The following is a 13,268-nucleotide window of genomic DNA, read 5'->3' as shown; positions in this document are numbered from 1 at the left end:
TAAAACAAGAAAAATTAACCACACAATCTAAAAACTTATATGCTGCACTAGGATATATGATCAAGCAGTAAGAGTACTCCTAGGCATGTGGTGTCTCCCTAATACTAGGTACGTAAGACCATTACCACTTTCTTTGACGGGAGAATGACATCAACTTTAGGAACTCAAATTCTCTGAAGTAATATATGTGCAGGTTTTGGAGTTCGAGATAAGTTTTACGATATGTCATGAAATCTATTAAATGTGTCACTCATATTCTTGACTAAACTCAACTAATTATTTAATAATTAGGGCATTTTTCTCAAGTGTCCTTGGGGGTTCAACCTTTAAATTAGCTCAAATATACCCAATCTTACAATAAAGATGGCAACTAGTTACACAATCAGTTTATTAGCTAGGTATCTTGGGAGGATGTGGTACATATTTCTTGGAAATATTAACCTTGTTGGTGTTATCCATAGATATATAAATTCATGCAAAATGCACCAAAACTATGTCTACAATCAGTCACATAAACAAAAACCAGATTGACTACTTGTTGATGGTGATTTCCGAGAACAATATATATTAAGTGTATTACTAGAAAATCTGATTAGCCGAATTTTACTGTGCCTGTACAATTACTTTCTCGTCAACCGATTTATCTTTGTTCCAATGAACATAGAAATATCAGATTTTATGTTTTCACAAGCAACATATAAATAATAGATTAGTGATGTATTTTTTTCCTCCCCTTACATTACTCTAGCTTCTTAAGATTTGCAATATTGATATTTTTCTTGCGTGACCCGTCCCTCATAGAGACTTTCATATGCTAGCTTCAAATCAGCCTTTCATATTCTTACAACTAGAATCACAGTTATCTCCAATAGATAACTGCAAAGGTCATGGAATTAATGGGTTTGTGAGTCCAGCTCACAAAGACACAGTAACAGAGTGTTTACTCAAACTGTGATTACTCAAGGATGAGCTGACCCACTTTCCATCTTAGGTTCTCTTCTAATTAGGGCACTCAATGTGAATTTTTTGTAAGACCATGGCACTCACGACATTGTATGTCCTAAGGTATCTTGTGCTTCGAGACCCTAGTGTATTTCTTAACTTAGCTCTTTTCTCTACTATAAGCTCTAGAGTTTTCTTTGATATTATTAGAAACTCCATTATAATCTAATAGATTCTTACCCTTCCTAGATGTGAAGGTTTTAACATAAAATGAGCTGTATATTAAGCTAGGCCCTCACCATAGATTTCATTATTATCCTCAAATGTGTCAACATACTCTTCTTTAACCACTTTAAAGTATTCACTTAATTTATCCTGGTTGGCACAATGTGTATTCATAGAATTATAGCTTTTTTACCAACTCTGGAAAAATAATATGAAACTTATTCTTTACCCTCCTCATTGGGTATCTAATTCTCATAGGTAACCGATTGGCTTTGTTCTAATACACATTCCATACGGAATTGGATGACAACCACTTATTTGGGTATGCAGAGCTAATTAGTTTGGGATAGATAAGTGTGCCATCTTTGCTCTTACTTTCCTTAGAAACAAGTAACACAACTCAGCCAACCACTCAATCCCTTACCCCTTCTACACATACAATGACCATTGATAGAAGCTCACAATTCCTGGAGCAAGCATTTAACAAATATGTTATTGGTCATTCACAATATCTCATTATCACCCATTCTGCATCATGATCCTATTAATTTATAACTTCTGTACTTACCTTATAACTGATGCCATTTCTGAAAGTATATATTCTGCTCATGCTAAGAGTCACACTTCTGTGCTTCTGTGAAAAGGTTTTTCACAAAGTTTGTGCTACTGTCTTATTATCCCCCTAACCAGTTATTCTCCACATGCTAGTTATTTCTTCTCCCTACCTTATGATAATTATAACTTCAATATCATACCCACTCATTCATTATTCTTTTTATTAGATGGACAAAAGCTGGATGACTTTGGGTGATAGACTTTTATCACCTGCTTACGCTGATGGGGTACGCAATTTCCTTACAATGGCACAAAACCATGCCATGGGAAGTGATCGCATTCGGTGTCCATGCCGTATATGCTGTAATAATCTCTTCTTGCCTATACTTGAGGTGGAGTCCCATTTGTTTATAAAAGGGATAGATCCAAATTACACGCACTGGATATTTCATGGGGAGGAGGAAACACTCCCCACCATAGACGATGATGGCGATCCCGGGGTTGAAAGTGGAGATGTGTACATTGATGACATAGATGGTATGCTAGATGACATACGGGCAGCCACATTCCGAGATGCTCCTCAAGACAACACCACATCACCAACTCACTCAGCAATACCTCAATCCTCCCCAAACTCAACTTTTGACCAACTATTAGAGGATGCCCGACGGCCTCTGTTCGAGGGTTGCACAAATTTCTCAAAGCTCTCTTTCGTAGTGAAGTTGTTACATATTAAAACACTTGGTGGGTGGTCAATCAAGTCTTTTGATATGCTGCTAAGCCTTTTGCGGTCAGCCTTTCCTAATGCTGAATTGCCACAATCATATGAGGAGGCAAGGACATTGGAGCGTGGTTTGGGTTTCACGTACCACAAAATACATGCATGCCCTAATGACTGCATCTTATTCTGGAAGGAATATGGTAATCTGTCTGAGTGTCCTATCTGTAAGGCGTCGCGATGGAAGCCAAATACACACGGGTCACGAGTGATCCCTCAAAAAGTGCTTCGTCATTTTCCCTTGAAGCCAAGATTGCAGCGTCTCTTTGTGTCAAGCAAGATAGCGGGTGACATGAGATGGCATAAGGAGCAGCGGGTCATCGATGAGAGTAGTATGAGACATCCAGCTGACTCTGAGTCTTGGAAGACATTTGATCAAGCTCATAGTTGGTTTGCAAGGGATGCTCGCAATGTCAGGCTTGGTTTGGCAAGTGACGGGTTCAATCCCTTCAACAATCTGGCAAAACCTTATAGCATTTGGCCAGTGATTCTTGTCCCGTATAACTTACCGCCATGGTTATGCATGAAAGATTCATTCTTTATGACATCCCTCATTATCCCTGGCCCAAAATCACCAGGGAATGACATTGATGTTTATTTGCAACCATTAATTGATGAGTTACTAGAACTTTGGGCACATGGGGTACCTACGTATGATGCATCCACTAAGGAAATGTTCATGTTACATGCTGCATTGTTGTGGACAATTAATGACTTTCCAGCCTATGGAAATCTGTCTGGGTGGTCAACAAAAGGGAAATTGGCATGTCCATCTTGCAATGCCAGTACAGATTCCAACTGGTTGAAGTATGGTAGAAAACATTGTTATATGGGACATCGACGTCTCTTACCTAGCGAGCACATCTGGCGAATGAGAAAAGGGTTGTTCAACGGTAAAGAAGATCTTCGCATGCCACCAGCATTGGTTGAAGGAGCAGATCTAATAACTCAGTTACAAATGCTTGGAGATATTCAATTTGGAAAATCTTGTAGGAAGAGAAAACGCACAGCAGAAGAGTTGAACTGGACAAAGAAAAGCATATTCTTCCAACTACCTTATTGGTCAACAATGCGGCTTAGACATAATCTAGATGTTATGCATATTGAGAAGAATATTTCCGAGAACATTTTGGGCACTTTAATGAACATCCCCGGCAAGACAAAAGATAACACTAATTCACGGCGTGACCTAGAGATCCTGGGGTTTAGAAAGGAATTACATCTGAAACGTGAAGGTGAACGAACTATTATGCCACATGCATCATACACATTACATGGAGATGAAAAGAATAAATTCTGTGAGTGGCTCGCTGAGGTGAAATTTCCTGATGGGTTTGCTTCTAATATCACGCACTGTGTATCTGTACGTGATTCCAAGATCTCTGGGCTCAAAAGCCATGACCATCATGTTTTCTTGCAAACACTACTTCCTATTGCTGTGGGGGGGTTCTTAAGGAGGGATATTGCATTGGCTTTGACTGAACTTAGTAGTTTCTTCAAAGAGTTGTGCGCCCGAACCGTAGATGTGAATCGCCTATCAAAGCTCCAGCTTGATATTGTCACCATTCTATGCAAACTAGAGATGATTTTCCCTCCATCTTTTTTCGATGTTATGGTCCACTTAGCTGTCCATTTACCCCGTGAGGCTATTCTTGGCGGTCCAGTTCAATATCGGTGGATGTACCCGTTTGAGAGGTATCTCGGCAAGTTCAAGCGGTATGTTAAGAACAAAGCACATCCAGAAGGTTCAATAGCGGAAGCCTGGGTTCACATTGAGTGTTTGACATTTTGCTCAATGTATCTCAAAGATGTTGAGACGAAGTTTAATCGACCGGACCGTAACATTGATGGTGTAGAAGATGAGACTCTAGATGGGTTCACAATTTTCAACCAGAAACTTCGTCCCTTGGGTATAGCTAATAGTGTGCAATTACACGATAAACTCCATACAGCAGCCATTTGGTACGTGCTTAACAACTGCATTGAGATTGGACACTATTTAGAGTAAGCAATCATTACCTAACTCCTGCTTTCGATGTTTCAACAAACTACCTCACCATTTAATGTGGGACACTTACTAAATTTGTTTCCCCCATTTCTTTGCTACAAATGCAGGGAACACTACGACAAATGCAAGGTGTCAAACCCAAATTCTATTGATCGCACGCAACAAACTGAGTTTCCAAATTGGTTCAAGCAACGTGTAAGTTAGCTTGCTAGTTATGCTACTTAGAATATACCCGACCAGCATATGACAATGTATATCGACTATTTAAGTTCACCATTTACCCCGATATTCATGTAGGTGGTAGACCAGCGTAACAACAACCCACTTGATGTGTCCCCAGATTTGTATGCGTTAGCTTGCGGTCCTGACCGTTGGGTCGCAACATATGCTGCCTGCATAATAAATGGTAAACGGTTCCATACCAAGAGCCGTGAACTTCGCCGGCGAAGCCAAAATTCCGGAGTGTTGGTAACTGGTGATCAAGAAACTGATAATGTAGATTTTTATGGTGTTATAAATGATGTTGTAGAGTTACACTACATGGGAGGTCGGAGAGTGTACTTGTTCAGTTGTGATTGGTTTGATGTTGGTGATAAAAGGCGAGGGGTACGGGTAGACGATCATTTAACTAGTGTCAATATGAATAGGACTTGGTATAAGGACGAACCATATGTGCTGGCATGTCAGGCTTCTCAGTGTTTTTACATTAGGGATATAAGGGCGAAAGGGAACTGGTTTGTTGTGCGGAAGTACAATAATAGGAATGTGTATGACATTCCACCAGTGCACAGGGTTTTAGACGGTAATGATGGCGAATCAAGTGACGATGATGCCTATCAAGAGATTGAGTCATCATATGATTATCCACTTTTGCATTGTGATGCATGTCCTGTGTCAACTCCACTTAGTAGGACTGATATAGAACCTACCCATATTGATGCACGAGACCACATGGAGTCGGGTGGTGCACACAGAAATTCACCAGATTTTATTGATGATAGCATGGTTCCATCTGGTTCTGGAGATGCATATGGTGATTGGGAATATTCAGATGATGAGGACAAGTCAACCGACTCTGAGTCCGACTCAGAATAGGCAACTTTTGACAATTTATTGGTAAGACTTAATTCTCATACCCAAAGAATATGCAAATCTATGTGGTTTAAACGCCAACGTTTGAATAATTTGTAACATAAATTGTGGACGAGCATCAACTTGCCAATGAAATGATTAGCCGATATAACTATACTAGAATATTGATAAGCCAAATATTTGGGTACTGCATATAAATAATTAATACTCGACCAGTCTTATTAATTTAATGCATTCATCTTATTAGAAGGTGAGCAGTTTGATGGTATTCCACGTCTCTTGATACACATTGATGACACAATATTAATCCATGTGAAGGTTGGGTTCGAAGGAAGAATTGGTTTGATGTCGTGTTCGTAAAAAATCCATTGCAATTCTATCTAATGGTATGCTGAGCACGAGGAGCATGAACGGCCCAGGTAGATATTCTAGCTAACATTTTTTCCTCGCCTCATGAACTGGTTGTTAGATATGATCCTAACACAAATGAAATGTGGTTGAAATGTAGGTGACCCAGTGGGAGCCAGTGTCCGAGGTCGGGCCAGAGGCCGAGGATTCCGGGGTAGAAGACTTGTTCCTTATTCATGCCGAGCTCGCCGGCCACGCGGTGTTCGGATTAGTTCATACCATAGTCCAGGAGATGTGGACGAGGCTAGCTCAGATGACTCTACCCAGCCCCCAAGCCATCCATGGGAGCCACCATGTGCGACCACACCACTGGAGCCCGAGCCACGCGGAGTCACCTCACCCGGTCCACAACCAGAGCTTCATAGAGATCAAATCAGTATGTATACCTTTAGGGGATGGGTTTCATATTATTTCCTTATAAATAGATTGGTGTTCTGACATTTGTTGTAAGATAGTTCGATCAGACTCTGATAATTAGCAATTATTATTATGCCATACAGTAGTGGATGCACACACGGAGCCTAACAGAGTGACCGGTCAATCAATGCCACCAGAGCCTCCTGTAGACCGTGTTGGTATAGTTCACATCTGGGGAAGTAGTATCATGTTCTTAAATTTACATATCATGCTGTTAAAATTTATTTGTATGACAATTAAATGAGGCTGATTTTGAATTATTGTTACTATGTCATACAGGTGTGGATGCCCCCACGGAGCCTAACATCGTGACCTCATTTCATGTAGAGCTAGAGCCGGCTGGAGTCCAAATCGGTATAGTTCATATCTACGGGAGTTATTAATACAAAATGAGTTGTTTAATGATGGTGAAATCATTAAAGTTTTAAATTCGATTAGACCCCTAACTAGACATTATTCATGTTATGTCATACAGGTGAGGACACCCCCACGGGGACGGTACAAAACCAGGCACAAAAGAGACGGGGACGTGGGCCAGCCAAATGCACTGAATTTGAAAAAATACGGAAGTATGGAAAGGTGCTATTGAAGATAAATACTGGGGAAACTGCACCATGCTGTTCAAACGCCAACATGTTCACAACACGAGTTACGTGGATAGTCAAACATCATTGTGACATGAGTTATGCAAGATGGAGTGATGTACCCCAAGCGCATAAGGATGAGCTGATCGATCGTGTTCGGGTAAGACTTTCCACATTAATGTTTGTGGGTTAGATAGGTTACGTAGTACGTATTGATGACATCGAGAATTTTTTATTATATATGTAGGGTGATTTTGAACTTGATTGGGAGTTGGAGAAACCATCGATTAACAGTAACTAAACAGCTTCGGAAGAGATTTAATGCATTCCACCATGAATTGCATAGCATATATTTTATCCTATGGGAGCCACGAGGAAGCATTAGCTAGTGGGACTGAGCGGGTCAGCCCCCTTGTTTGGGTTAAGCTATGTACAAGATGGGGTAGCGAGGCCTTCAAGGTATGCAATATTTTCAAACATATACAAACTAAGATTCCGGTGGTTAATAAGTCACGGCCTACAAGGAACATCCTTGATTTTACGATATGTTTCTTAAAGGTTATTTGGGTTGGACATGACAGAAAATTTCTAACAAAAATCGGGAGAATAGGAAGAGGCTGATTATTAACCACACAGCAGGTCGCAAATCGTTTGTGCGGATTCTTGAAGAGAAGGTATAACTCAAAAGCATTATTTTGTGCAATATAGCTTATACATCATATTTTCAATTTCATAACACGGTATTTATAATTGGTTGCTCTAATAAATACCGGGATTAAGCTACCAATGCATGCACATTTTTTATGTTGTGCTACATTCCTGACTATGTGTTATATATACACATTCCACACACATGTAGAGGGCTGAATCGGCAAATTTGGTAGACTTCTTCAAGGAAACCCACTGGTCCAAGAAGAATTCAAAATTTATAACAGCTGCGACCGAAGACAAATATGTAAGTATATTCCACTCAATGAATTATTTGGGAATCGCAATGCTACTGTACATTTATCTAATTAATTAAAAATGGAGCATTACCCCTCCAGCTTTGTAGTTAATCGATTAATAATGTCATATTTCAGAAGGATATGGTTGGAAAGCTAGATACTCTAGAACCAGAGCAACGAACTGATGAAGCAGCAGCGGGTGTCTTCAGAGAGGTACTCGGTTCGAGACCTGGTTATGCAAGAGGATTAGGGGAGATGGTAATCCCAGAGTCTACGAGACAACGCTCATTGGAACGAGAGAGAGAGTACATAGCCTTGATTGAAAAACATAAGAAAGAGGCTGAATCTTCCAAGAGTGAGATGGAGGCAATGAAGGCAAACATGCAGAAGCTATTGGAAAGACAAGAGCAGACCGACCGCCTTTTGAGGGCTTTCTTTGCTGCGAACCCGTCCCTTAGTGAGTCTGTTAGAGAGACTGAGTCTATTCCAGAGACTCAGTGAGCTGGTTTTTGTGAGTTGATATGAATCTGTTTTTTGTGGCTTTTTGGGTGCATATTTTGTTGTTCCAATGGTGGATAGACTATAGTTTATCCAATGGAAGGCTATATGTATATGTTTTGTGGGAAACTATGTGATGGGGTTGGGTAACGGGATAATTTTTGGGCCCATTGAGATATCCTTAATTATATATTTTGGAAGTTTGGGCCGATATTAAGCCATCCCTCAATATCAAAACAGGTAAATATCTTTGCCAACCACTATCTTATTATCTAAAGCATCTTTTCTTCTCTATGATTGAGGACTTGACTACTTGTTGTATTCTCAAATTACTAATGGTAAACTTACGGACTTGTGTACTTATTGTACAGGATAAGTAATACAATGTATGTACATGGTATGAGAGGCAGCGGGTCACCTTGGCTGAACTGTTTGGGATAATATCCAAGGATGCTTGTATAGTGATGGTGCAGAAATTCATCATTGTGACTACCACTCACTGTGATGTCATCATTACATCTTTTTTCTTGACCTGGAGCACGCATGAAAGAGGTGAACTTGTTTCGAAAATATATATTAATAGGTAGTTTCAATGAATTGGTGGGTGATATATATGGTGTGGTCTTGTATCATACTCACTTTGTGTAGCATATATTCCTTTGTTAGAGCTAAAACAACTGTAATAACCCGCCATGACCAGATTCACTCTATTTATAAGTTGTTCTCAACCCAAATAACAAATTTCCTCCATCTTACATTTGGAATTTCTCAAGTAGCAGAATTTATTATATGCTGCTACTTTTACCATATAAACATAAACATCTTGCTGCATTATTTATGATTCCGAGATATTGGATAGTTGCCCATTTCTATAATAAAGACATTGCTGCAGGCTTATTCAACCTTTGTTATGAATAAGCCAAAAACTGGGCAACTATTGGAATTGGCACAAAGGTATTTTTCACAAACTGCAAGACACCTTGCATTTTTAATATAAAATACGTCACAAGCCACTTTGTCAACCATACAAATTCATGCAAAATATAGCAACCACACCACACAAGTCCACACACACAAGGGGTTTTCCCTAACTAGCATGCACAAAGTTAAGAATTATAAAATCCAGATCGCCTAACGCACTCCATTTGACTATCATGACCAGATAAAGACGGCCATGCTTTTCCTTGGAATTGACCAAGCAATGCTCAGCCTATTTCTTTGTAACATCTGTTTGTTCTTTGCTACAGCTGCAGTAAAGTGCGCATCATAGCATCCTTATCATCTTTTTTTGCATTTTTGTACTTGCCTTAATGTTTGATATGAATGCAGTGCACTGGAGCTTGTATATCCACTCAGTTTTTCCAGTCATAGCATCTTAGAACTCTGCAATTGGTTTTTGAAGATTTTCTATCTCAACCTTGGCATACATTTCTTTCACTTTATTTGGCTCGACTAAGTTTGAGTCTTGGGCTTTATACCTTAACATCTTTTTGCCATATTGCAGGAGACTGAAAACTGGGCTTTATCATTCCCATACAATTCCTTAAATCCAGCTACCACAACTCCATGAAAGTCCAAAATTTTACAAGCATGGGAGAATTTGGTCCTTATCGTTTGCAGTAAGTGTTTTTATGGGTTTTCTAAACAAGCACACAGTCAGTTTGTTTAAATGCTTTCAATATATATGTCTATATAGAGTAAAGGCCTTAATCTCTAAGTACAGTACAGTTAGAAGAGGTTGAAATCTGTTTATGCTAAGGTAATAAGTATTCATGTGTCTATATAGAGTTGTTAGCATAATCTGATATAAGATCTTATAAGGAAAAACTTTGTATGATGTTTTAAAAAAAAGTGTATATATATTATATGCAGATAAGATTATAACTGTGTAACCCACGTAGAAAGCATTTTGGTGTAATGCTGATTTGGGTATCCCAACATTTTCAAGTGCATAAGTATAATATGTAGAGGCTGTGATTCATAATGTTAACCCATTTGCGTACTAAATTTTTTTGTTCCTACCAGCTCTTGCATTTGTTTGGACCAGCGATTTTACGAAGGGGTATGTAACCTATTTGGTTAGGGAGGATGGGTGCAGCTGTGCTGTACATGTTCCAGCCAACAAGGTGTTAAAGCTTCAGGATTAACCATTTGTATGCTCGCATATATGGGTGCAGCTGTGTCTTTATTGAGAGAAGAACATTTGTAATACAAGTTTCATATGTATTTTGTATAATAGATTAGTTGCTCAGGTTTATAGTACTACAAATTCCCTTCCATTAATGCACCAAGCCAATGTATTACTTATAACTAAAAGAATCTAGACAATATTGTATTGGAAGAATGAATTTATATTAATAGAAAATGGTATGGTTGTTAAATGGTATGGTATTTGGATCTAAATGGAATGTTTGTACATATATTTAGGAAAATATATGTTGTGGGCCGAGTGGATGTCAATTAGGTACCCAAAAGTAATTCCAATTTACGAACTGGGTGGGTGTAAAACAGGAGAATTCTCGGCGCTACACCATTCGCTGGGAATAAAAAACTAAACTGGAAAATTATTTCCAGCGATTGCATACTGCTGCAAAGATTTCACAGCGCTGCTGGAAGTAACCTTGTTATACATTCATGGAAGCTTATTCCCAGCGTTATCAAGCGCTGGAAATAAAATATATTCTCAACGTAAAGCTTAGACGCTGAGAATATAAATTATTCTCGGCGTTTACTACCGCTGGAAATAAAAGTATTCTCAACGTAATCTGAAAGCGCTGAGTATAATTCTGCAATTTTTCCAGCGTTCTCCAAATACGCTACAAATATTTTGGATTATTCTCAGCGAGTTTTTGTTATTCTCGACTATTGTATTACGCTGGAAATATTATTCTCAGCGATTAAATCTCAAATCAGATCCATAAGATCGGCGATTTTATTTTTTTTTTCAGCGAAAAAAAACGCTAGAAATAAGAGTTTATTTATAGCGATTTTCTGCTATCGCTAGACTAATTTATAAGTAAGCATACAATTGCGACTAACATTCAGCGGTTAAGAAAGCGCTGAGAATAAGAATTTCCAGCGATTTTGGGGCTCTTTACCGACTATTTATGGCGCTGAGAAAAGTGTATTTTCTTGTAGTGTCTGAAGACTAAAATTGGACGGCAGAGATGGTGATGAGTATCCAGCCCAATCAATAAATCTTAGCTCATTGGGCAAACTCTTTGGACCCTTCGAAAAGCAAGAATTTTGGATTATAAGCTGTCTAAGCCTTTGTATATATTATAATAGTATACTATTAGTTGTATATATTAAATTAATATCTTTTAAGTTATTATCTTCAAGTTATTATCTATTAGTAATTTAGTTATCACATATTATTAGTTACTAGTTATTACATCTAGACTATCCAGTTATAAGTTATTAGACTATAGTAAATAAGTTAATAAATATTACTATATATTAATAGACTAATAGTATTAGTATTAGTGTATTACTAATATATAATAGTATACTATTAGTTAATATATATTAAATTAATATCTTCTAAGTTATTATCTATTAGTATTAGTGTAACTAGTGTTATTACATATAATTAGTTATTAGTTATTACATCTAGTTATCTTTAAGTTATTATCTATTAGTACTAGTGTAACTAGTGTTATAGACATATTATTAGTTACTAGTTATTACATCTAGACTATCTAGTTATTAGACTATAGTAAATAAATTAATAAATATTACTAATTTACTATATATTAATAGACCAATAGTATTAGTATTAGTGTATTACTAATATATAATATATTTAATAGTATATATTAGCTATATGTATATTAAATTAGTATCTTTAAGTTATTATCTATTAGTACTAATGTAACTAGTGTTATTAGATATTATTAGTTACTAGTTATTACATCTAGACTATGGTGACTATCTAGTTATTAGACTATAGTAAATAAATTAATAAATATTACTAATTTACTATATATTAATAGACTAATAGTATTAGTATTAGTGTATTACTAATATATAATATATATAATAGTATATATTTTTACTAACTTATTAATTTATTTTTACTAACTTATTAATTTATTTTTATTGTTTAAAGTAGATTAGTAGATTGTAGAATTTAGAAATAGGAGTAGATTGTAGAATTTAGAAATAGGAATCACCGAATCAGTAAACGGCGCCGTACCCCCTTTTTTTTTTCCCCAATTTTTAACCCCAAATGGCGCCGTTTGGGGTTAAAATAACCCCAAACGGCGCCGTTTTTGTTAAGTTATTAGGGTTTCCCCCCCCCCCCCCCCCCCCCACACCCCCCCCCCCTCGAATTCCCTCCCCCTTCGCTGAATCAGATTTCTCCCTCAGTGACGTTTCCTCTCATCTCAACCTTCACCAACCCGTGAACCCGTACCTCTCATCTGAAGATTCTGAACCCGTGCCGTGCCGGAGCTCCTCCGTCGTCCCTCCGTGAACTTGTGAACCCATAAATCCCATTTTGAGTTGTAACCGAAGTGCCTCTCTCTCTCTCTCTATAATTTGTATATCTGAACTATTTTTGCAATATTTTTGTTTATTTTCTTGATAGTTGTGGATATTAGGTTTGTTTGTGTGCTGGAATCGCTGGATAGTTGTGGATTTTAGGATTGTTGTGTGCTATTTTTGTACGGGTCCCTTTGCATTTAGCATGCGGTTGGAATGTTGGATGGGACACACTATGTACTCGATAGTTTTTCATGTCAATTTGGTTGCTCGTGGCCGAAGTTGTGATTATGCTTTTGGTATTTTAGTATTAGTATGGGACACACTAT

The 13,268-nt window shown here is 37.8% G+C and overlaps 1 protein-coding gene across 1 annotated transcript; it reads left to right on the top strand.

Moving 5' to 3' along the window:
- Positions 1-1,949: 1,949 nt before the first annotated feature.
- LOC122276819 lies at positions 1,950-5,603 on the top strand. Its single transcript, XM_043086718.1, has 3 exons — positions 1,950-4,504; positions 4,616-4,703; positions 4,806-5,603. The coding sequence occupies exons 1-3, from the start codon at positions 1,950-1,952 to the stop codon at positions 5,601-5,603; spliced, it is 3,441 nt and encodes a 1,146-aa protein (XP_042942652.1).
- Positions 5,604-13,268: the final 7,665 nt, after the last annotated feature.

Source organism: Carya illinoinensis, chromosome 9 (assembly GCF_018687715.1).
Source record: "Carya illinoinensis cultivar Pawnee chromosome 9, C.illinoinensisPawnee_v1, whole genome shotgun sequence".
Taxonomy (NCBI): Eukaryota; Viridiplantae; Streptophyta; class Magnoliopsida; order Fagales; family Juglandaceae; genus Carya; species Carya illinoinensis.
This window is presented reverse-complemented; position numbering and strand designations above follow the sequence as displayed.

Bases quoted from the DNA above. Each gene is read 5' to 3' on its own strand.
- LOC122276819 (XM_043086718.1), top strand. From the start codon at position 1,950: ATGGACAAAAGCTGGATGACTTTGGGTGATAGACTTTTATCACCTGCT. The intron at 4,505-4,615 runs GTAAGCAATCAT...CTACAAATGCAG, and splicing joins GAGATTGGACACTATTTAGA to GGAACACTACGACAAATGCA. The intron at 4,704-4,805 runs GTAAGTTAGCTT...ATATTCATGTAG, and splicing joins CAAATTGGTTCAAGCAACGT to GTGGTAGACCAGCGTAACAA.